Source organism: Xenopus laevis, chromosome 9_10L, assembly GCF_017654675.1.
Source record: "Xenopus laevis strain J_2021 chromosome 9_10L, Xenopus_laevis_v10.1, whole genome shotgun sequence".
In the NCBI taxonomy this organism is placed as follows: domain Eukaryota; kingdom Metazoa; phylum Chordata; class Amphibia; order Anura; family Pipidae; genus Xenopus; species Xenopus laevis.
The window spans coordinates 128552082-128577410 of NC_054387.1; the positions used below are offsets into that span (position 1 = coordinate 128552082).

The 25329-nt window shown below is 38.6% G+C and overlaps 1 protein-coding gene across 1 annotated transcript in view; it reads left to right on the forward strand.

Annotated features, from left to right (window-relative positions):
* Positions 1-25121, forward strand: part of LOC121398309 — an 84397-nt gene extending 59276 nt beyond the window's left edge. The window contains exons 10-16 of the mRNA XM_041577401.1: positions 2295-2571; positions 5629-5820; positions 14175-14197; positions 22923-23006; positions 23190-23267; positions 23582-23670; positions 24897-25121. Coding sequence (XP_041433335.1) covers positions 2295-2571; positions 5629-5820; positions 14175-14197; positions 22923-23006; positions 23190-23267; positions 23582-23670; positions 24897-24939 — 786 coding nt within the window. The 3' untranslated portion in view covers positions 24940-25121. The remainder of the gene's footprint in view (positions 1-2294; positions 2572-5628; positions 5821-14174; positions 14198-22922; positions 23007-23189; positions 23268-23581; positions 23671-24896) is intronic.
* Positions 25122-25329: the final 208 nt, after the last annotated feature.

Genomic DNA, 25329 nt, shown 5'->3' on the forward strand with positions numbered 1-25329 from the left:
CTTTCTAGGGGCCACAAGTCTGATCAGCAATTATTAAAATCCCCACGTGCTCTCAATATAGAACAGATGAGGAAGGAAGAAAGGCAGCCCAGACAGAGGCCTGTACGTGAGTGATTAGATACAGAAGTGCAGCGATTAGAGAGAATGTGGCTTATTCATTTCCTCCCCCTCCCATCCACATGGTAAAGTCCCTTTCACTTTCATTCTGACTCAGCGAAGGGCTGAACTAAAGACAGAGGAGGGGGAGGAATGTGCTTACAGGCAGGGGGACTGAAGACAAATACAAAGGTTAAAGGTAAATAGGCACATGGGTAATGGGAAATCAACGAATAAAAGGGGAAAGTGACATATGAATAAAGAAAGAACAGTGGGTTAAAGTGTGGGAATGATACAGACTGTCAGTGAGAGAGCAGAGGATTACAGAGTATGAACATTACGGACTCATCATGCTCAACAAAGCTTGCAATCTAACAGTTAAAGACTAAAGGTGGCCACACAGATTTAAGCTGCCGATATCGGTCTGATTCGTGACGTCAGCTTATCTGCCTGGGTATGGGGATCGGGTTTGATTTTCCCTTGAAATCAAGGACCACGTTGGCTAGTTGATACGATCCTTGTCCTGTCAGCACCCATTGCCATTGTTATAATCCAGTCGTTTGGCCCTAGGGCCGAACAATAGGATTAGCCCAATATCGCCTTTGGTGGGCATATCGGGGGAAAGATCCGCTCTCTTGGCAACCTTGGCAAAAGATTGGTTCTTCTAGTGTATGGTCAGAATAGGAAAGATCATACAGTAACTTACAAACCATGAAAAAATGATGAAGCCCAATCCAAAAGCTGCTAAGAAGCAAGAAATGAAATAAATCTGAATAATAATTCTCCGTGAAATCAAATACCAAATCCGCCCTAAAAAGACTAAATCCCATCCTCAAGTTGCAGCACATGAAAAAAGTTGCCCAGTGTTTTTTAGTGACGTGATAGTTAGTGATGGGTGAATTTATTCGTGAGTCATGGATTGGCGATGAATTTCATCGCAATTGCCGTGAAAATTCACAGTGGGAAAATTCACTGCGACAAAAAAAAAATCGCCACTCGTCGAAATTGTCGCGCTTCAAAAATAATTATGACGCCCATTGAGAATTTTTCGTTGTTTCGCTAATTTTTTTTGAAGTTTTGCAAATTTTTTCACCGAAACGGGACAGATTAGCCTATCACTAGTGATAGTAAAGGTTCAGATTCTGTCAGGCTCTTCTGTAAAATACAAATAAAGAATAATAATGTAAAGGCGCATTGATTGTGCGTCACTGTTATAACGCGAGAGTGATGGATTCATTGTAACAATATCCCAAAATAAGAGAATTAAGCAGGTGTCACAGAACCTCAGCTGTAGCAAAGCACATATAGGCAGAAATGATAGGAATGTGTTTATTTCAACAAACTGGATGTTTAAGCAGAATGAAACTGTATTTTCTATGGGGAGAGATGATGGAATGGGACAGGGAGTGAGCACCCATAGCCGTGACTGCAGGCTGATTACTGGGTGTCACTAACAACTAGCACTGATAGTAAGAGAGATCTCGCATGAGACCTGCCCCCCCTCCTCCTGTCTATCAGCTACGCTCCAACCACTCCTTTACTTTCACTTTCACTGCGCAAAGGCCTGAGAGAGGGACAAGAAGAACGAGTGAAGTCGCTGGGGATAAAGAAGACGTACAAAAGCAATAGGAAAAGCTCAGCTAGAAGGTAAGAGGAGAGGGGAGAAGTATGAAAGTGTTGGGAATTTAATGCAGGGGGAAGAACAGAGAGAGAGAGAAAAGTGGCGTGACTTTGCCTTTAGTACTGCACACAAATACACTATGAGATCCAGGCACTGATCACTACAGTGTGTCACTATATGGTTTATATACAGTCGTGCACTAATCACTTATCTTAGGGCAATATACTATCAAGGGTGCAATGGGTGCAAAGAGACAGCACAGGGACAATACAAAGGAACTCAAACACTAAGAATATGACAGTTTCTGATCCGCACCTTCATTTTTGTCCTCAGCTCTGTAACTGCCCCTTGGACTGTATATTATTGCTATTATTTATTGATAAAGCACCAACATGTTCCGCAGCACTTTGTCACTATGTCACTGCCCTTTCTGTTCCCAGTGACGTTCGCTCCATCCCTCTGTGTTTAAAACCATCCCAGATCACTTATAAAGAATAAAGCTGGTGCCAGTAGAAATGGGGGGTAAGAACAGGATAAATAATCATTAACACAATGACTCAAGCGCTTATCTCTCCAGGTAAAAATGTCGTGGAGCAAACAGACAGTGGTGGGGATATTCTCCAGGAGTGGGGAACATGAATACCTTTGGCTTGTCAACGCTCTGCGGGATGTTACCAACCTCTGCCCCCAGCCCTTTGTCATTACCAACTCCAACGCCTCCGCTTTTAGGGAATCCGTCTATACTAACACCTTTGCCATTTTGTATCACTCCATGAACAGAGGGAGCCTCAATATCACCGACGTGACTGATTCACTGTATGACGATGAGCTGCAAGTTCTATCCAGCATTCTCGGTAAGGGGTAAAGTTTCCAACAACACCAAAAATCTAGTTATATAAATGGGCTGCACATAACCAGTCACAGTTTTTTCTCTGCCTGCCGTAGATACAGTAGCTCAAAGCCGCCAGTTTGGTTGGTTGCGATGAATATTGCATTAGTAACCAATCGGTAGTTTGAAGGTCAGAATTAGTGATGGGTGAATTTATTCGCCAGGCGCAAATTCGTGGCAAATGTCCGTGTTTCATCACCGACGAATAAATTCCCGAATTTGCCGCGATAAAAGTTTCATCGAAGTCGGCAACAATTTAGACACCCGGTGACAAGTAATGGACGCCCATTGACTTTAATGGGCGTCGCCGTCAACTTTGAATTGTCGCAGGCGTCAAAATCAGTTTTGCGAAACTCGTGGCGAAGCAAAATGGGACAAATTAGCCCATCACTAGTCAGAATGAAGGATGAACAGGAAAGAGACTTGGGAGAAAGGTAAAGCAATAGGAAATAATATAATATAGTGAATAAAGTAGCCCCTATTGTAAAATATAAGGATATTTTAAGTCATCGAGGAGTCCCATGACCATATAAAAACTCGAGGCCGAAAGCCGAGTGCTTTTATAAAGGTCATGGAACTCCGAGGTTACTTCTAATATCCTCATATTTTCCAACAAGGGCTACTTTATGGGGCAGATTTATCAAAGGTTGAGATGAAGTTTCGAAGTGAAAAACTTCGAATTTCAAGCTATTTCTTGTGTACTTCGACTAGGGAATAATCATACTTAGATTCAAAGTGGAAAGAAAACTTCGAAATTCGAATTTTTTTGAAGTACTGTCTGTTTTAAAACTTCGACTTCGACCATTCGCAACCTAAAAGCTGCAAAGTGCTGTTTTAGCCTATGGAGGACCTCCTAGAACCTGTATGGAGACAATTGGGGGAGTTTGGGAGATCGAAGGTCGAAGTAAAAAAGAATTTGTATCAAAGTACGACCATACGATTGAAAGTAGGCCGAATTCGGCCCACTTCGACCCCCCAAAAAATTAGTCTTTTGAATTTGAAGTTCGAAGTTTTTTTAACTATATATAGATATATATATATATACTGTATGTATATATATATATATATGTATATATATATATATATATATATATATATATATATAGACAAATACAAGATTCCTCTGCACTCAACCCATTATCATATATTTAAGACAGAGACATTTGTGCTACTGCTACTGAAAAATGCCTTACCATTTAAACAAAACAGGGATTGTTTGTCCATATATTGCAATATATTTAAGCTGGCCAACTACGTCACAGTCATCCCATATCTGGCCAGTCCTACGCTTAATTTTCAATCTGATTCATTAAGAATTCTATGGTTTAATTATACATTTTATAAAAAGGGACGAATACGTTTTACCTGCAACTTACTAGCTGCTTTCATATATATATCATATATATATTATATATATTAATATATATAATATATATATATATATATATATATATATATATATATATATATATATATATATATAGTAAATTTAGACACAGTGCACACCAAAGAGCAATGCCTGTGTGCTGGTTATATATATCAATAGTAATAAGCATAAAGAAAAACCGCACCAACAGATCTTTATACAAAAATAGAAAAACTTTTATTGATCAACGTTTCGGCTCGTCCGCTGGAGCCATCTTCAGGAACAAAAAAAAAAAAATATATATATATATATATAGAGGAAACAGACCATGCAGTCACAGAGGGGCCCAGACTGTGGGGTCTCCTTCCTCTATAGCTAATATAAAAACCCCTCCTGCCCAGCCACTATCTTACTTGCGGTGAGGAAGTGGGGCACAAGATGGCTGGGAGTGGGCGGGATTGGGCGGAGCAGATGCAGGATGGGAAGTGGGCGGGAGGATGGGGATCAGAGTGCACCGGGCCCCTCTGAAGATTTTTTTGGAGGGGGCCGGTGCACTCTAGTTATGCCACTGAAAGAAGATCAAAACATTGGTTCACGATAGGGTTATTAATGTAAAAGCTCATTATCCTCATTATCATTTACAATGCCTTTAATGCAATAGACATATGCTTTGTGAATTTATGGTCTGTAGATACTTAAGAGAATGGGACTGTGCATTTGATCAGAGGGCTACACTAAAGGTGGCCATACACTATAAGATCTAGGAGGTCACCTAATGAGCAGATCTTTTCCCAATATGCCCACTTAAGGTGGACAATATTGGCTTTATTCACAAGGGCCAAGCAATCAGAGTACAATGCTGGGAATGCAAGCCGTCGGAAAGAAGGACACATCAACGGAGCCAATATTGGTCCCAAATTTGAGGGAAAATTCAAACCTGCCCAATCGATAGCTGTCCTATTTTCAGACAGATATTTGTTGTGTGGTTCTCTTGAGGTCCCCATACATGGTGTAAGGAGCACGAATCTGCAGATTAAATCTGCCTGTATATGGTCACTCTAACATGTGATACTGCACCTTCATTGCTCCCTTTACTAGTTCCCTGTTTACACTGTAAGTCTTGAATTCCCAGAATGTACTTGCTGAGGTCAAAACACCTTTATGTTGGTCTTTTTTCAACCCAACTTAATTATGTAACTATTAAAATCTACAATAAGTATATATATATATATATATATATATATTATATATATATATATATATATACACGCAATGGGTTTCATTTGGAGGGGGTGAACCTGATGGACTTTTTTCAACCCAATTAACTATGTAATTGTGTAACTATCTGTGTTGGCACCAAGAGTATTGAAATCACCCTTTCTGCTTATTATAAAACCTATTGATGGTCTTGATGACCAGAAATATAAAATACATGAGACATGGAGAGGCTTTTGGCTTCAAATAGACAACTTGGACAAAAAAAAAAAACTTGGACAACTACAGTTTCAAGATTACAGGTTGGCACAGGGTCAACCTTGTTGCAGACTGTGGCTCTCCAATATGTTGTGTAGAAGAGCCTTCCAGCATCTGAGGAACTTGTTCATCATTTAGTCATTAAACTGACCACTGTAACTCTCTGTCCTGTCATTCTGGCAGGGAAAGACAAAGTGGTGGTAATTGCTGATGACCTAGTTGACAGCAGTCATAATGCAAAGAACAGAATTCTTCATAGTCAACCAACCATCAGACTCAAAGCTCTGGATCTATTCCTGTTCAGCAGGGAGGACAAGACTAATTACAACATATTGTTAAGCAAAATGGCACCCATAAAAGAAATAGTTACTGCAGGTAAGTACTGAGTATATTTTATAATCAATTACAGAATTACACGTTATAAATGTAAAATAATAACTGTTTATTTCTCCACAGCTTCCCACAAGAGTATAAAACATGGTGGGTATCTATCTATTGACCTTAGGACCAATATTCTGGTAAAAGTAAAGCTTTTAGAGCCCACATGGGCACTCAGCAGAGACTGGTAAGGTACCTGTTATCCAGAATGCTCGGGACCTGGGGTTTTCCACAATGGGGTTATGTAATTAAAGGCACTAAGTTTGCCCTGGAGCAGTAACCCATAGTAACCAATCTGCAAGTAGAATTTACTGGTCACCTGTTTGCTAAGTGTTACTGCTCCTGGGCAAACTTAGTGCCTTTTATAACATATGGTGGTTAGTATACTAAAAAAAATCATTTGAACATTAATTAAAACCCAATAGGATTGGTTTTGCCTCCAATAAGGATTAATCTGGTCTTAGTTGGGATCAAGTACAAGGTACTGTTTTATTATCACAGAGAAAATGGAAATGGAGACTATGGGAGATGGCCTTTCCGTAATTCAGAGCTTTCTGGATAACAGGTTTTGGGATAACAGATCCCATACCTGTATTTGGTATTGTCATCCCTACATTGGTCAATTGCCCCCCCCCCCAGTCTCTGCTAGGGCCCTGGGTTGGAATCATGTGCATAATATACTGGTATCTATATATATGACCAGCCCCACATGACCTATGTAGGGGGTTTATAAGATGGCTATGGGTGGGGATAAGACATATTGGGCCAAATTCACAAAAAAAGTGAGAAAAAGGTTTATCATGTGAAAACTCATGGTCGAGATTCAAATCTCACTGTTTTTTACGTAACTCTATTGAAGTCTATGGAAAAGAAACTGGAAGTGAATTTGGAGAAAAGTATTTTTTTTTTTTTTTTTTCTTTTTCAACATTTTATTGGGTTTTCAAAAATATACAGAAATACTTTTACACAGCGTAAATTGAGTATGATTAAACTATTTGAATGCATTTAACGTGCTGTTTCTACTACAAAGGAATAATACAATTGTGAAAACATGAGGATTATACTTGCCTCAAATAAGAGTACATATGACGTATATAATAATGTTTAGTTACCAGATCTACTGTTTAAACTAACAAAAGCAACACATAACTAAAACAAAACCTATACTCGCATGGTGGAGTTACAGAAACACAAAAAAAAAACAAAAAAAACACTGAGTTAATTATGTTGCCCAGACATTAGGATAGTTAAATCAATAATAGCTCTTGAATATTAGTTTTATATTTAGAGTCTATTTGATCGAAATAAAGAGACCAATCATTAGAAACATAGTATTAATGTGTGGTTCTTCAAATTTAATTTTTATGGCCTCTTGCCAGCATAACTGGTTTAGATATACTAAAATTTCTTTTAAGGAGGGGGTAGACTCTGAAATCCAAAACAGAAATAGGGCCTTCTTTGTAGCCGCCATAAACCGTAAAATTAAGTTTGAGATCAAAACAGGATCAGATTTACAATGTTTACTCAAAGAAAAAGAAGGGGTGCCAATATTCAAAAGGGCATAAACTGGAGATATAGTTAGATTTATTTTCAATTTAGAATTAATAAAATCTCTTACTTTTTTGCCAAACAAGAGTAATGTGAGGGCAGCTCCAAAGATAATGAAAAAGGTTTACATTTTCTTGATTACATTTGGGACAAAACGAAACCTAACTTAAACCCTTATAAGAACGAAAAAGTTTACCATAACCAAGATGGATTAATTGAAATGTTGAGATCTCCAATCCTCCGAGAAAAAACATTTATTAAATTTAACCAATGAAGAAGTTAACTGAGTAGGGGTAATGTCCCTTAACAGGTAGTTTGACCATCTCAAAGCCGTATCTGAAAGGGGGTGTTTCTGGTCAGAGGGGGGGACAAGAAAAGTATTTTTCTCCTCGAATTGAGTCCCGTCCATGAGTTTTCACGTGATAAACAGGAGATAACTTTTTCTTTCTGCTGTGTTATGCAATAAAGGCCCAGATTCAATTCAGTGAGAAAAAAATTATCTCATGTTTTATCACGTGAATAGTCATTGACAAAATTTAATTAGAGGAGAATAAACTTTTCTCCAAATTCAGTTCCAGTTTTTTTCCCATAGACTTCAATAGAGTTTTCAAGTGATAAACACTGAGAAGTTTTTCTGAGATGAATTGCATCTCAAATTGAATCTCATCCATGACTTTTCATGTGATAAACCTTTTTCTTATTGGAATTGAATCTGATTCAAAGTGTGAAATGTTTGCTAGTCACCTATAGGATCTAGTCAACTGGTAGCATTTACTGGGCCAATGTTTGAAAACAAACATCTCAGGGGTTACTAGACTTGGGTTTACTTGTTACTATACAGAATATCCATTAGAGATGTATGATTGACTGTCAGTTCTTTCTTCTTCATATCTAATCAGTGGGATGAGGAGAAAGACTCACCTGATAAAGAGAAGGACTTGAAACCCAGAAAGGTAACATCCTACCATTACAGATCAACTGCCGGCTTGATGACATCAATCAAACAGATATTTTTTCATTTGCATTTCTATATTTTCACCAATATATTTCCTCTTTAATAATGTTGCATTCAAACTGGCTCCTAGACAGTGTAAATGAACCACAGCCTTTTCGTGAGTGGTGCTTTACTCACTGCTTTACTGTAGGTCCAAAATGTTCTACATACCACCCACACAGAAGACCACAGAGGTCCCATAGTTAACTATACAACGTTAACTCATGGACGAGATTCAATTTGAGATGCAAATCAATTCAGAAACACTTATCTCACTGTGTATCCACGAGAAAACGCTATTGAAGTCTATGGGAGAAAAAACTGGAACTGAAGTTGGAGAAAAGTTTTTTCTCCTCAAATTGAATCTCCTCCATGACTTGATCACATGATTAAACCATTAAACCAATTTGTTCTCACTACACTCTCGTCCATGAATCTGACGTTATGTTTTGTTTCCATAGTCCAGGATTTTTGTTTGGCAACTGGAAGCCTTACATTAATTAAAGTTATGGGATCCGTTATCCAGAAACCCGTTATCCGGAAAGCTCCGAACAGGAAGGCCGTCTCCCTTAGACTCCATTTTATCCAAATAATCAAAATTTTTAAAAATATTTCCTTTTTCTCTGTTAATAATAAAACAGTAGCTTGTACTTGATTCCAACTATTATATAATTAAATCCTTGTTGGAAGAACTACCAGCCTATTGGGTTTATTTAATGTTTACATCATCTTCTAGTTGACTTAAAGTATGGAGATCCAAATTATAGAAGATCCATTATTCGGAAAACCCAGTTCTAAACATTCTGGATAACAGGTCCCATACCTATGCCATATCCTACTCTTCTAATTTAACATTGAGGTGTGTCCAGTTTATATTTCCTGCACAGAACTTTTTTTTTACACCAAATGGACATTTTAGAAGAATACAAATGATATTGCCGGAAAAAAAGGTCTTAATTGGGGCATACTATTTGAGAATAATTTTTGTGAATCTGAACTGCCCCGTTAATTTTCATCTGGAGATTCTGTCAGGCTCTTCCGTAAAATACAAATAAAGAATAATAATGTAAAGGCGCATTTGATTGTGCGTCACTGTTTATACACGCGAGAGTGATAGATTCATTGTAACAATATCCCAAATAAGAGAATTAAGCAGGTGTCCAGAACCTCAGCTGTAGCAAAGCACATATGGCAGAAATGATAGGAATGTGTTTATTTCAACAAACTGGATTTTTAAGCAGAATGAAACGGTATTTTCTATGGGGAGAGATGATGGAATGGGACAGGGAGTGAGCACCCATAGCCGTGACTGCAGGCTGATTACTGGGTGTCACTAACAACTAGCACTGATAGGAAGAGAGATCTCGCTTGAGACCTGCCCCCCCTCCTCCTGTCTCGCAGCTACGCTCCAACCACTCCTTTACTTTCACTTTCACTGGGCAAAGGCCTGAGAGAGGGACAAGAAGAATGAGTGAAGTCGCTGGGGATAAAGAAGACGTACAAAAGCAATAGGAAAAGCTCAGCTAGAAGGTAAGAGGAGAGGGGAGAAGTATGAAAGTGTTGGGAATTTAATGCAGGGGGAAGAACAGATGGAGGCAGGGACAGAAGAAGGGGAAGGAGGGAGGGAGAACAGAGAGAGAGAGAAAAGTGGCGTGACTTTGCCTTTAGTACTGCACACAAATACACTATGAGATCCAGGCACTGATCACTACAGTGTGTCACTATATGGTTTATATACAGTCGTGCACTAATCACTTATCTTAGGGCAATATACTATCAAGGGTGCAATGGGTGCAAAGAGACAGCACAGGGACAATACAAAGGAACTCAAACACTATGGATATGACAGTTTCTGATCCGCACCTTGATTTTTGTCCTCAGCTCTGTAACTGCCCTTGGACTGTATATTATTGCTATTATTTATTGATAAAGCACCAACATGTTCCGCAGCACTTTGTCACTATGTCACTGCCCTTTCTGTTCCCAGTGAAGTTCGCTCCATCCCTCTGTGTTTAAAACCATCCCAGATCACTTATAAAGAATAAAGCTGGTGCCAGTAGAAATGGGGGGTAAGAACAGGATAAATAATCATTAAACACAATGACTCAAGCGCTTATCTCTCCAGGTAAAAATGTCGTCGAGCAAACAGACAGTGGTGGGGATATTCTCCAGGAGTAGGAAAGATGAATACCTTTGGCTTGTCAACGCTCTGCGGGATGATACCAACATCTGCCTCCAGCCCTTTGTCATTACCAACTCCAACGCCTCCGCTTTTAGGGAATCCGTCTATACTAACAACTTTGCCATTTTGTATCACTCCATGAACAGTGGGAGGCTCAATATCACCGACGTGACTGATTCTCTGTATGACGATGAGCTGCAAGTTCTATCCAGCATTCTCGGTAAGGGGTAAAGTTTCCAACAACACCAAAAATCTAGTTATATAAATGGGCCGCACATAACCAGTCACAGTTTTTTCTCTGCCTGCCGTAGATACAGTAGCTCAAAGCCGCCTGCTGGTTGGTTGCGATGAATATTGCATTAGTAACCAATCGGTAGTTTGAAGGTCAGAATTAGTGATGGGTGAATTTATTCGCCAGGCGCAAATTCGTGGCAAATGTCCGTGTTTCATCACCGACGAATAAATTCCCGAATTTGCTGCGATAAAAGTTTCATCGAAGTCGGCAACAATTTAGACACCGGTGACAAGTAATGGACGCCCATTGACTTTAATGGGCGTCGCCGTCAACTTTGAATTGTCGCAGGCGTCAAAATCAGTTTTGCAAAACTCATGGCAAAGCAAAATGGGACAAATTAGCCCATCACTAGTCAGAATGAAGGATGAACAGGAAAGAGACTTGGGAGAAAGGTAAAGCAATAGGAAATAATATTATATAGTGAATAAAGTACCCCCTATTGTAAAATATAAGGATATTTTAAGTCATCGAGGAGTTTCATGACCATATAAAAGTACGAGGCCGAAAGCCGAGTGCTTTTATAAAGGTCATGGAACTATGAGGTTACTTCTAATATCCTCATATTTTCCAACAAGGGCTACTTTATGGGGCAGATTAATCAAAGGTTGAGGTGAAGTTTCGAAGTGAAAAACTTCGAATTTCAAGCTATTTCTTGTGTACTTCGACTAGGGAATAATCATACTTAGATTCAAAGTGGAAAGAAAAACTTCGAAATTCGAAGGTCGAATTTTTTTGAAGTACTGTCTGTTTAAAACTTCGACTTCGACCATTCGCAACCTAAAAGCTGCAAAGTGCTGTTTTAGCCTATGGGGGACCTCCTAGAACCTGTATGGAGACAATTGGGGGAGTTTGGGAGATCGAAGGTCGAAGTAAAAAAAAAATTTGTATCAAAGTACGATCATACGATTGAAAGTAGGCCGAATTCGGCCCACTTCGACCCCCAAAAATTGGTCTTTTTGAATTTGAAGTTCGAAGTTTTTTTAACTATATATACAGTATATATATATATATATATATATATATATATATATATATATATATAATATCAAAAATATATATATAAAGCTGGAAATGGAGATCGCACTCACAGGTCTTAGAAGTATTTCACGACACGACAGCCTTTCTTTCTTTGAGAAAAGCTGTCGTGTCAGCCGAAACGTCAGCGATTGTCCACTGAATAAAGACATTTAAACACTTCTAAGACCTGTGAGTGCGATCTCCATTTCCAGCTTTATATTCAAACTTCAACTAGGACTGCACCCAGGCATAATTGATGACATTTTCGTGAGTGCCGGTTTTTCCCTTCACTATATATATATATATATATATATATATATATATAGAGGAAACAGACCATGCAGTCACAGAGGGGCCCAGACTGTGGGGTCTCCTTCCTCTATAGCTAATATAAAAACACCCTCCTGCCCAGCCACTATCTTACTTGCGGTGAGGAAGTGGGGCACAAGATGGCTGGGAGTGGGCGGGATTGGGCGGAGCAGATGCAGGATGGGAAGTGGGCGGGAGGATGGGGATCAGAGTGCACCTGGCCCCCTGAAGATTTTTTTGGATGGGGCCGGTGCACTCTAGTTATGCCACTGAAAGAAGATCAAAACATTGGTTCACGATAGGGTTATTAATGTAAAAGCTCATTATCCTCATTATCATTTACAATGCCTTTAATGCAATAGACATAGTGTATGCTTTGTGAATTTATGGTCTGTAGATACTTAAGAGAATGGACTGTGCATTTGATCAGAGGGTTACACTAAAGGTGGCCATACACTATAAGATCTAGGAGGTCACCTAATGAGCAGATCTTTTCCCAATATGCCCACTTAAGGTGGACAATATTGGCTTTATTCACAAGGGCCAAGCAATCAGAGTACAATGCTGGGAATGCAAGCCGTCGGAAAGAAGGACACATCAACGAGCCAATATGGTCCCAAATTTGAGGGAAAATTCAAACCTGCCCAATCGATAGCTGTCCTATTTTCAGACAGATATTTGTTGTGTGGTTCTCTTGGAGGTCCCCATACATGGTGTAAGGAGCACGAATCTGCAGATTAAATCTGCCTGTATATGGTCACTCTAACATGTGATACTGCACCTTCATTGCTCCCTTTACTAGTTCCCTGTTTACACTGTAAATCTTGAATTCCCAGAATGTACTTGCTGAGGTCAAAACACCTTTATGTTGGTCTTTTTTCAACCCAACTTAACTATGTAACTATTAAAATCTACAAAAAGTATATATATATATATATATAGAAGTTGAAAGTAGCGACACTCACAGGTTTTGTAGAAGGTTTGAAAACAAAAGTGTTGTTTATTGAAGCTCAACGTTTCGATCCCCCACAGGGATCTTCGTCAGGAGAACACAAACAAACGTTTGTTTGTGTTCTCCTGACGAAGATCCCTGTGGGGGATCGAAACGTTGAGCTTCAATAAACAACACTTTTGTTTTCAAACCTTCTACAAAACCTGTGAGTGTCGCTACTTTCAACTTCTGCATCTACTTAATGTTCAGCTGGCACCCAGGTACATGAACGTGGAAACGGTGTGCACCTTCAGACGACATATATATATATATATATATATATATATATATATATATATACATGCATGCAATGGGGTTCATTTGGAGGGGTGAACTTGATGGACTTTTTTCAACCCAATTAACTATGTAATTGTGTAACCTTGGAATGCCCTGGGCCCCAGGAACACCCTTGTTTATGATGCCCTATCTGTGTTGGCACCAAGAGTATTGAAATCACCCTTTCTGCTTATTATAAAACCTATTGATGGTCTTGATGACCAGAAATATAAAAATACATGAGACATGGAGAGGCTTTTGGCTTCAAATAGACAACTTGGACAAAAAAAAAAAAAACTTGGACAACTACAGTTTCAAGATTACAGGTTGGCACAGGGTCAACCTTGTTGCAGACTGTGGCTCTCCAATATGTTGTGTAGAAGAGCCTTCCAGCATCTGAGGAACTTGTTCATCATTTAGTCATTAACTGACCACTGTAACTCTCTGTCCTGTCATTCTGGCAGGGAAAGACAAGGTGATGGTAATTGCTGATGACCCAGTTGACAGCAGTCATAATGCAAAGAACAGAATTCTTCATAGTCAACCAACCATCAAACTCAAAGCCCAGGATCTATTCCTGTTCAGCAGGGAGGACAAGACTAATAACAACATATTGATAAGCAAAATGGCACCCATAAAAGAAATAATTACTGCAGGTAAGTACTGAGTATATTTTATAATCAATTACAGAATTACACGTTATAAATGTAAAATAATAACTGTCTATTTCTTCCACAGCTTCCCACAAGAGTATAAACATGGTGGGTATCTATCTATTGACCTTAGGACCAATATTCTGGTAAAAGTAAAGCTTTTAGAGCCCACATGGGCACTCAGCAGTGACAGGTAAGGTACCTGTTATCCAGAATGCTCGGGACCTGGGGTTTTCCACAATGGGGTTATGTAATTAAAGGCACTAAGTTTGCCCTGGAGCAGTAACCCATAGTAACCAATCTGCAAGTAGAATTTACTGGTCACCTGTTTGCTAAGGGTTACTGCTCCTGGGCAAACTTAGTGCCTTTTATAACATATGGTGGTTAGTATACTAAAAAAAATCATTTGAACATTAATTAAACCCAATAGGATTGTTTTGCCTCCAATAAGGATTAATCTGGTCTTAGTTGGGATCAAGTACAAGGTACTGTTTTATTATCACAGAGAAAATGGAAATGGAGACTATGGGAGATGGCCTTTCCGTAATTCAGAGCTTTCTGGATAACGGGTTTTGGGATAACAGATCCCATACCTGTATTTGGTATTGTCGTCCCTACATTGGTCAATTGCCCCCCCCCAGTCTCTGTTAGGGCCCTGGGTTGGAATCATGTGTATAATATACTGGTATCTATATATATGACCAGCCCCACATGACCTATGTAGGGGGTTTATAAGATGGCTATGGGTGGGGATAAGACATATTGGGCCAAATTCACAAAAAAAAGTGAGAAAAAAGGTTTATCATGTGAAAACTCATGGTCGAGATTCAAATCTCACTGTTTTTTACGTAACTCTATTGAAGTCTATGGAAAAGAAACTGGAAGTGAATTTGGAGAAAAGTATTTTTCTCCTCGAATTGAGTCCCGTCCATGAGTTTTCACGTGATAAAACAGGAGATAACTTTTTCTTTCTGCTGTGTTATGAAATAAAGGGCCCAGATTCAATTCAGTGAGAAAGAATTGTGTCATGGTTTATCAGGTGAAAAGTCATTAACAAAATTTAATTAGAGGAAAATAAACTTTTCTCCAAATTCAGTTCCAGTTTTTTTTTCCCATAGACTTCAATAGAGTTTTCAAGTGATAAACCCTGAGAAGTTTTTCTGAGATGAATTGCCTCTCAAATTGAATCTTATCCACTTTTCATGTGATAAATCTTTTTCTTATTGAATTGAATCTGCATTCAAAAGTGTTGAAATGTTTGCTAGTCACCTATAGGATCTATCAACTGGTAGCATTACTTGAGCCAATGTTTGAAAACAAAACATCTCAGGGGTACTTAGACTTGGTTACTTGTTACTATACAGAATATCCATTAGAGATGTATGCATTGACTGTCATTCTTTCTTCTTCATATCTAATCAGTGGATGAGGAGAAAGACTCACCTGATAAAGAGAAGGACTTGAAACCCAGGAAATAAATCGCTACCATTACAGCATCAACTGCCGGCTTGATGGACATCAATTCAGACAGATATTTTTAATTTGCATTTCTATATTCACCAATATATTTCCTCTTAATAATGTGTGGCATTTCAAACTGGCCTCCTAGACAGTGTGTAAATGAACCAAGCCTTTTCTTGAGGGGTGCTTTACCACCTCTTTACTGTAGGTCCAAAATGTGTCTTACATACCACCCACACAGAAACCACAGAGGCTCCCATTAGATTAACTATCCAACGTTAACTCATGAAGAGATTCATTTGAGATGCAAATCAATTCAGAAACACTTATTCTCACTGTGTATCAGAAAAGACCTATTAAGTCTATGAGAAAAAAACTGCCGAACTGACATTGGAAAAGTTTTCTTCTCCTCAAATTGAACTCCTCCATGACTTGATCACATGATAAAACATGAGATAATTTGTTCTCACTGCACTCTATGTCCATGAATCTGATGTAATGTTTTTCCATAGTCAGGATTTTTTGGCAACTGGAAGTCTTACATTAATTACAGTTATGGATCCGGTTATCAGAACCCGTTATCCGAGAAAGCTTCCAAATGCACAGCCACCCACCAAGGCCGTCTCCTCTTAGACTCCATTTTATCCAAAATAATTGCAAGAATTTTAAAAATTTATTTCCTTTTTCTCCTGTAATAACAGTAGCTTGTACTTGATCCCAACTATTATATATTTAATCCTTCATTGGACGAACTACCAGCCTATTGGGTAATATATAATATATGTATAGATATATATATAATAACATGCATGCAATGGGGTTCATTTGGAGGGGAGTGAAACCTTGATGGACTTTTTTCAACCCAAATTAACTATGTAATTGTAGTAACCTTCGGAATGCCCTGGGGCCCCAGACACCCTTGTTATGTCCCCTATCTTGTGTTGCACCAAGAGTATTGAAATCACCCTTTTCTGCTATTATAAAACCTATTGATGCGTTCTTGATGACCAGAATATAAATACTCAGACATGAGAGGGACTTTGGCTTCAAATAGACAACTTGGACAAAAAAAAACTGGACAAACTACAGTTCAAGAATTACAGGTTGGCACAGGGGTCAACCTTGTTGCGACGTGAGTCTCCAATATGTTGTGTAGAAGAGCCTTCCAGCAGCCTGAGGAACTTGTCTTCATCATTTAGTCATTAAACTGACAACTGTACTCTCTTGTCCTGTCATTCTGCAGGGAAAACAAGGTGAATGGTAATTCGCTGATGACCCAGCTGAACAGCAGTCATAATGCAAAGAACAGAATTCTTCATAGTCAAACCAACCATCGAACTCAAAGCCAGGATCTATTCCTGTTCAGCAGGGAGGACAAAGACATATAACAGACATATTGATAAAGCAAAATGGCACCCATAAAAGAAATAACTTACGGCAGGTAAAGTAGCTGAGATATATTTTATAATCAATAACAAACTTACACGTTATAAATGTAAAATAAAACTGTCTATTCTTCACAGTCCCACAAGAGTATAAACATGGTTGGTATCTATCTATTGACCTTAGACCAATATTCTGGTAAAAGTAAAGCTTTTAAGAGCCACATGGGCATCAGCAGTGACAGTAAGGTACCTGTTATCCAGAATGCTCGGGACTGGGGTTTTCCACAATGGGTTATGATATTAAAGGCACTAAGTTTGCCCTGAGAGCAGTACCATAGAACCAATCATGCAAGTAGAATTTCACTGGTCACCGTGTTTGCTAAGGGTTACGCTCTGGGCAAACTTAGTGCCTTATATACAATATGGTGTTAGTATACTAAAAAAAATCATCTTGAACATTAATTTAAACCCAATTAGGATTGTTTTGCTCCAATAAGGATTAATCTGTCTTAGTTGGGATCAAGTACAAGGTTACTGTTTTATGATCACAGAGAAAATGGAAATGGAGACGTATGGAGATGCCTTTCCGTAGATTCAGAGCTTTTCTGGATAACGCGGTTTTGGGATAACAGCATCCCATACCTTGTAGTTTGGTAATTGTCTCCTACATTGGGCAAATTCGCCCCCCCCCAGTCTCTGTTTAGGCCCTGGTTTGGCATCATGATGATAAATATACTGTTCTATATAAATATGACCAAGCCCCACATACTATGTAGGGTTTATAAGATGGCTATGGGTGGGATAGACATATTGGCCAAATTCACAAAAAAAAAGTGAGAAAAAGTTCTATTTCATGTGAAAACTCAATGGTCGAGATTCAAATCTCACTGTTTTACGTAACTCTATTTGAAGTCTATGGAAAAGAACTGGAAGTGAATTTGGAGAAAAGTATTTTGTCTCCTCGAATTGAAGTCCCGTCCATGAGTTTTACTGATAAAAAAACAGGAGATAACTTTTCTTTCTGCTGTGTTATGAATAAAAGGCCCCAGATTCAATTCAGTGAGAAAAGATGTTGTCCATGGTTATCAGGTGAAAAGTCATTAACAAATTTAATTGAGGAAAATAAACTTTTCTCCACAATTCAGTTCCAGTTTTTTTTCCCATAGAACTTCAATAGAGTTTTTCAAGACAAATGATAACTCTGAGAGTTTTTTGAGATGAATTGCTCTCAAATTTGAATCTTATCACTTTTTCATGTGATAAATCTTTTTCTTATTGAATTGAATCTGATTCAAAGTGTGAAATGTTTGCATTTTAGTCACCTCATAGGATCTAGTCAACTCGGTAGCATTACTGGGCCATGTTTGAAAACAAAACATCTCAGGAGGTTACAGAACTTGGGTTTACCTTGTACTATACAGAATATCCATTAGAGATGATATGATTGACTGTCAGTTCTTTCTTCTACATATTTAACTTCAGTGGGATGAGGAGAGAAGACCTCACCTGATAAAGAGACAGGACTTGAAACCGAAACGTAACTCCTACCATTTACAGATTCAACTGCCGGCTGATGCACATCAATCAGACAATATTTTTTCAATTTTGCTTTCTATATTTCAACCAGATATATTTATCCTCTTTATAATTTCGCATTCAAATGCTCCTAGACAGGTAAATGAAACCCACAGCCTTCTTGAGTGGGCTTTACTCACCTGCGTTACTGTAGGTCCAAAATTCTCTACATACCACCCACACAGAAGACACAGAGGTCCCATAGTTAACTATCCAACGTTAACTCATGGACAGAGATTCAATTTGAGTGCAAATCAATCAGAACCACTTATATCTCACTGTGTATCAGGAGAAAACGCTATTGAAGTCGGATGGAGAAAAACTGGACTGAAGTTGGAGAAAAGTTTTTTCTCCTCAAATTGAATGCTCTCCATGGACTTGATCACAATGATAAAACCAAGAGGATATGTTCTCACTGCACTCTTGTCATGAATCTGATTGTAATGTTTTTTTCCATAGTCCAGGATTTTGTTGGCAACTGGAAGCTTAATTATTACAGTTATGGATCCGTTATCCAGAACCCGTTATCCAGAAGCTCCAAATTACGGAAGCCGTCATCCCTTAGAACTCCATTTATCCAAAATAATCAAATTTTAAAAATTATTTCCTTTTCTCTGTAATAACAGTAGCTTGTACTTGATCCAACTATTATATAATAATCCTTATTGGACGAGACTACCAGGCCTATTGGGTTATTTAATTTTACATTCATCTTCTAGTTGACTTAAAGTAGGAGATCCGAAATTATAGAAGATCATATTTTCGGAAACCCAGGTTCTAAACATTCTGGATAACCAGGGTCCCATTACCTATGCCTATCCTACCTCTTCTAAATTTAACATTGAGGTGTGGCCAGTTTTTATTTCCTGCACAGAAACTTAGTGTTCCTGGAAAATGAGTGAACAAATTTACTCTCTCTTGAACTCCCACCTTTTTGCTGTCTCTCATATGCTAATGCGGCTAACCTGGTCACCTGAGATGGGCATCTCTGATCCAACTTTTAAGACACGTAAGTACTACTGGTTTTAAGCAAAGTATAGGAATACTGAGTTTTGTTGGTAATGTGTTATTTACATAAGCAAATCACTTATTAAAGTTCTGCTATTTATATACAGAGCAAAATTTTAACATGATAACAGCTTAAACCTTAAATATAAGTGAATATAAAGTGAACGCAGGGATATTCTAAGCACTTTTGCAATGTATATTTATTTATTTATTTTTTTTAGATTTCGAATTTTGCTTCAACAGCCACCACCTGCTGTTCAGTTTCCCACCAGTCTGACACCAGTAGTCAGGGTTGTCAGGAAGAAAGAAAAAGCTGCATCTGATTTCTTATGATTAGGAAAGATGATAGAAAGGTTTCTAATTTATTTTCCTAAGCGGAAGACATCAGAGCACAGCCTTTTTCTTTCTCCTACAAACTTCCTTGCACTACTTGAGTGGTAGACTGGGTGGGAAAATGACCAGCAGGTGTGCTGCTGTGACAAATTCATTCGATATTAACAGTACATGTATCCCTTTAAATCTTGGAAGAAACAAAAAACAAATAAATAATGAATATACATTGCAAAAGTGCTAGAATAGTACCCCTTACTTCATTTTTACATTTCACTTATTTCTTTGACTTATAATAATAATAAGTTTTACTTAACCTTTACAGATTAAATCCTAATATTTTATATGTTTCACAAGGGTGAAATTGCGATTATTAACCAATAATATTCTTGTTTTCTAAAACACTGATACAGGTGCTTTGCAAAGAATTAAAGCTGGTCATTATACTTTTAAGATCATCTTGTTGTTAAGGTTCCCCATATCGTATCAATTGGAAACACATCACTGCACCTCGCATTTCCATAACTCGTTCCCAAAAGTCAGAGTTGAATGGTTGCCCTCTTGCCCCGCATCTCTCTCCTCCAAGCTAATTACCACACTGAGCATTTTAGGAGTTCAAGCGCAGATCTAGAGGTGGGTTGCAAAGCACATGCTCAGTGTTGGTGATTTTTTTGCTCTGGTTCAAGCTAAGGAACAATGAGGAGAAGATTAGGTGGTGTAAGATGGCTGCTTTAAAGATGCATACATTCAAAGAATAATTCCCAATGCAGGGCCAATGAATGTTAATCTCGCAGTAGTACTGCGGTTGGTTGACATGCCCAGACCTACAGCTCAAAGGCTGAAGGTATCAACTAACAGAAAACGTCAGCTGTAAAAGAAAGGAGAACTTTATTTCAGCCACAAGTAATGAATACATAGCCTTAATGCGTTTCGTAGCAATGGGCACTTAATCATAGCACCTTCTGTTTTCCTTTTTTTATCGGGTGTAAGATGCACTGCCAATCAAATGTTTAATGTTTTCAAACAGGTAGGGGAAACAGGTCAGTATGGGGGGGGGGTGCAGTACTGTTTTTGAGAAAGTGGCAGTGAGGGCTCCTGGGATACTAATTTAGGGGAATGACTTTAATGGCCTGGAAGATAAAAAGTGATTTACATATGCAGATTTGCACATTTTTTGTGCTTTGCCACATCTCTTATAATGGGATTATAAAAGTCAATTTAGCAGAGTAGCAAAGGAAGTTGAGGTTGTGGTTGAGCCTGGAAAGAACAACTTGTATAAGACCTAAATTTCTAGCAGAGCAGATAAATATTTTCACAAAATCAAAATACTTATCCATTCTCCTCTTAATATTTCCATTTGACAACAAAAACCATGGTGGAAGTTTAGAAAATGGTATTACAGTAAATAGTGAACTTTACTTGAAAAAAACCTATGGACATGGTGGGAGCAGAGGTCCCTATTTAAGGCAGGATAGAATATAACTAAAACATTCTCTTCTTTGTTTTTGGAACAGCTTTCTCTTCTCTTTGCTTGCACAACAATCTCCCCGTGGATCAGACGGTATATGCGCGTGCCAGATGTAAGTAGCTACAGCACATTTATTGTATTTAATGATGAACATCTTGATAGTCTTCCTTGCTGGGATCACAAACATCCTCATGGTCTGAGACATCCAGCCCCCCCATTGAACTATAAAGCTTGTTGGACAAGGGACAGATTTAATAGCTGCTGGTGACAGGGACATCCCTGGAGTTGCTCTCAAGTTCTACTTACATGGTTTCAGGCACTATGGAGCATTGTACTGTGACAATAGTATGTCTTTAAACATTTAAAGTGCTTCCCCCCCCTTTCTTCTACAATTGTAATGAGATTTCCAGTGAACTGTACATTGAGTAAAGATATTAAGTGGGTTTAAATTTATGCCTAGTTCTTGGGCATCCTGAATGATTCTAGGTGTTTACCTGTAACCCCAGGCTTGGGTTCCTTTTCTTCAAAATATGCAGCAGCCTGGGAGCTTCTTCCAGTCTTTCATGCACCCCTATTGAGAGTGGGTCAGCACATGCTCAGTAAAGAACTTTTCCTGAGATTCCCTACTGTGCATGTGCCCTCCTAGATCTGGCGCTGGGGACACCTGGGAGAAGGGAAGGAGATGCCTACATGGCACTCAAGAACAAGTTCTCATGGCAAATGTGGTACAGGTTGTATTCTAGAAACCTGTTATCCAGAAAGTTCAATATTATAGGATGGCCATATCCCATTGACTCCTTTTTAATCAAATACCTTGTACTTGACCCAAACTAAGATATAATTAATATTAAAATCCACTATTTTGGAATCGACCGAACCCCCGAATCCTTCACGAAAGATTCGGCCGAATACTAAACCAAATCCTAATTTGCATATTCAAATTAGGGGTGAGCAGGGGAAAAAAATTCACTTCCTGGTTTTGTAACAAAAAGTCATGTGATTTCCCTCCCCACCCCTAATTTGCATATGCAAATTAGGATTCGGATTTGGTTCGACTGCTGAAAAAGCCCGAATCCTGGTTGAATCCCGAACCGAATCCTGGATTCGCTGCATCCCTATAATTAATCCTTACGGGAGGTAAAACAAGATAATTGGGTTCATTCAATGATTAAACTATTTTTTAGTATGGAAATGATTTAAAGCATGGAAATCTAAGTTATGGAAAAATTCCTTATCAGGAAAACCCCTGGTCCCGAGCATTTTGGATAACAGAAAAGGATTGCCAGCTCAGGGAAGCAGGCATGTGACTAGAATGATGAGTGACCTTGATGGTTTTAGGCATTGTGGGAAATACATATAATTATATATATATTGTCTCATACCTTAGTGATGTACCAGGCGGTGGTGTAACTAGATGTTCCTGGACCCCACAGCAAAATAATGTTAGGGTCCCAATATATCCAGAGGTTGTCCTGTTTTACCAGTATGACATTTTTCAATAATGAGGGTCTCATAAGTCTCATGGGCCTCCTCTGCTTCCTCTGTAGTTACACCCTGGTACCTTGGAAAGTTGGGCACTGGTACTGACACAAACTCTCTCTTTTAGAGCTCTGTCTCTTTGTCCCTTGTAACATACGGAACTACAGTAATCTGTGTGGGAAATGCACTGTGCAGACCCAGCGTATGGAACGTGAGTATAAAGAAATATATGTGTGTGCTATATGTATGGGAACCAATCAGTAGCCATTTTCAGTGTCACCTTTCACAGTAACTGAAATATCAGCAGAAAAGACAGTAATTCCACCATATTGTAGTGAATGTTTGATGTCAGACAATGACACTGATGAACTTGTCTTCTCTGTGTTCTTCACAGTGGGCTCTTGCCTTTCCCTGGGTTGCAGCTTCCCTGGGACTTGTGAGAAATACATTCTATATACCCTACATACCTGCTGTAAGTATTTATATTCTATCTAAGGGGCGTATGATGCCATAGAAAACCATACCAAGCTTCAGTAACCACTGGGATTTTCATACGTTCATGTATCTGCAAATATTCTGTATCCCTTTATGTGTAGGCATGTAAGACTTTAAGATGTAAGGTGCCTAAATTCTCATTATGCTTTCATTGTAGTGTCGTTTATTTTATTTTAGGGAGATATTTGCAGACAATGCAAATCTTTAGCCTTTTATAGAAATGGATTCCTGAACATCTGCCTCTTGTTACTATTTTCTCTTCCTGAAACATTTCCTTTCTTTCTATTCCAGGGCCTGCGACTGAGTGAAACTTATATGGTGCCGGCTGGGGTAGTGACAATACTTTCTATCTCCCAGCCTGATTGGCCTCACGTATTATCGTAATTATTCACATTCCATAAATATATTTTATTTTATGTTTAAAGGGGTGGTTTACATTTAAATTTTAGTATGTTATGGAATGGCCAATGCTAAGCAACTTTTTATTTGGCCTTCATTAATTATTTTTTATAGTTTTTTAATTATTTGCCTTCTTCTTCTGACTTGTCACTGACCCCATCTAAAAACAAATGCTCTGTAAGGCTAAAATGTATTGTTATTGCTACTTTTTAGTATTCATCTTTCTATTCAGGCCTCTCCTATTCGTATTCCAGTGTCTTAGTCATTGCATGGTTGCTAGGGCTCATGAATGTAGCACTCTACTATGCATTGCATTCTGTGCCCAGTGATGTACAACCATGTGCTAAAACTCTGGTGCAAAGAGCCAAGAGCAGCACATTTGTGTGCTATAGAGTCCTATACGTAATGGCTGCTCAAGCTATGTCCAAGAGAATGTCCAAGTGCTAATAAACAGAAATGGTCCATCTGCCCTCTATGGAATCCACAAGGCAAAATATATAGAAGTAAAAGCAATATGATTAAGTGCCTATTGGGCATGAAACGCATTGGGCCCATGGAGATGGGTATTTTTTTTATGTTATTAATAAATATTACTTTTACTTCTATATTTTTGGCCCCGTGGATTCCCTACAGTGCCGGGTTACCCATTTCTGTTTATTTGCATAATATTGGTTTCCCACTACCTGAGCTGATGATTTGGGGATGATGCACCTGGACCACTGATTCCACTTACTGAGTTATCTACTCCAGTTAGATATTCTGTTGCTGCTTTTCCTTCTCAATTTCCGAAGTGCTACCCAACCATAAGGTTGCTACATGTCCCTTTTTGGAGGGACTGTCCAAAACTGCATGTCCAGTTTTCTTAAAGAGGAAATCCAGAGAGGACTCCCTTTGATTGATGTGACAATCTTGGAATCACTGATCCCACATCATAGTCCCACCTCCAACATCACTAGTCCTGCACCAACATCACTAGTCCTGCACCAGCATCACTAGTCCTGCACCAACATCACTAGTCTTGACCATGATGTCACCCCTCTCCCACCATCTGGAGAACCAGTAAAGGAAAGGTGGCAACCCTACCCACTCACAGTTTCCCTGTACAGTAGTATGGGCTCTATCAACCCATGGAGAAGATTTATGCCTAGAACAGAGCATCCTTGCTCCCAATATAATAAATCGTTTCTGTTTTTATTTTCTTTATCAGATCATATTGCAACTCCATATTGCAGAAGCATAAGGGGAGATAAACCAAAATGAATATATTGGCCATGTCAAGTGAAAGGACGCCATTGTGGGCTTTTATAATAAAGATGATAAACATGTTTATTTGAGTGATTAGAAAATTCTGCAATGTCCCAAAGTGGAGGACGATGGACTTTCCAGATGTTTCCATTTATGGCAATAACATAATAAAAGAAATGCAGATGTAGACTTCTGGAGTTATTTTTGACTTGCCTTAGTTATGAACTTAATGGAGATAAATCAACAACTGATTTGATAAATGGAGTGCGCACATTCTTGGGGTCAATGTGGGTAACAATTCTGCTGTGGCAATGCTCTCTGCTTTGGAAATGGTTTTCAAATTTGCTCATTATTCAGTAAAGGGGAATGTAAAGGCATGTATTAATGCAAGCATC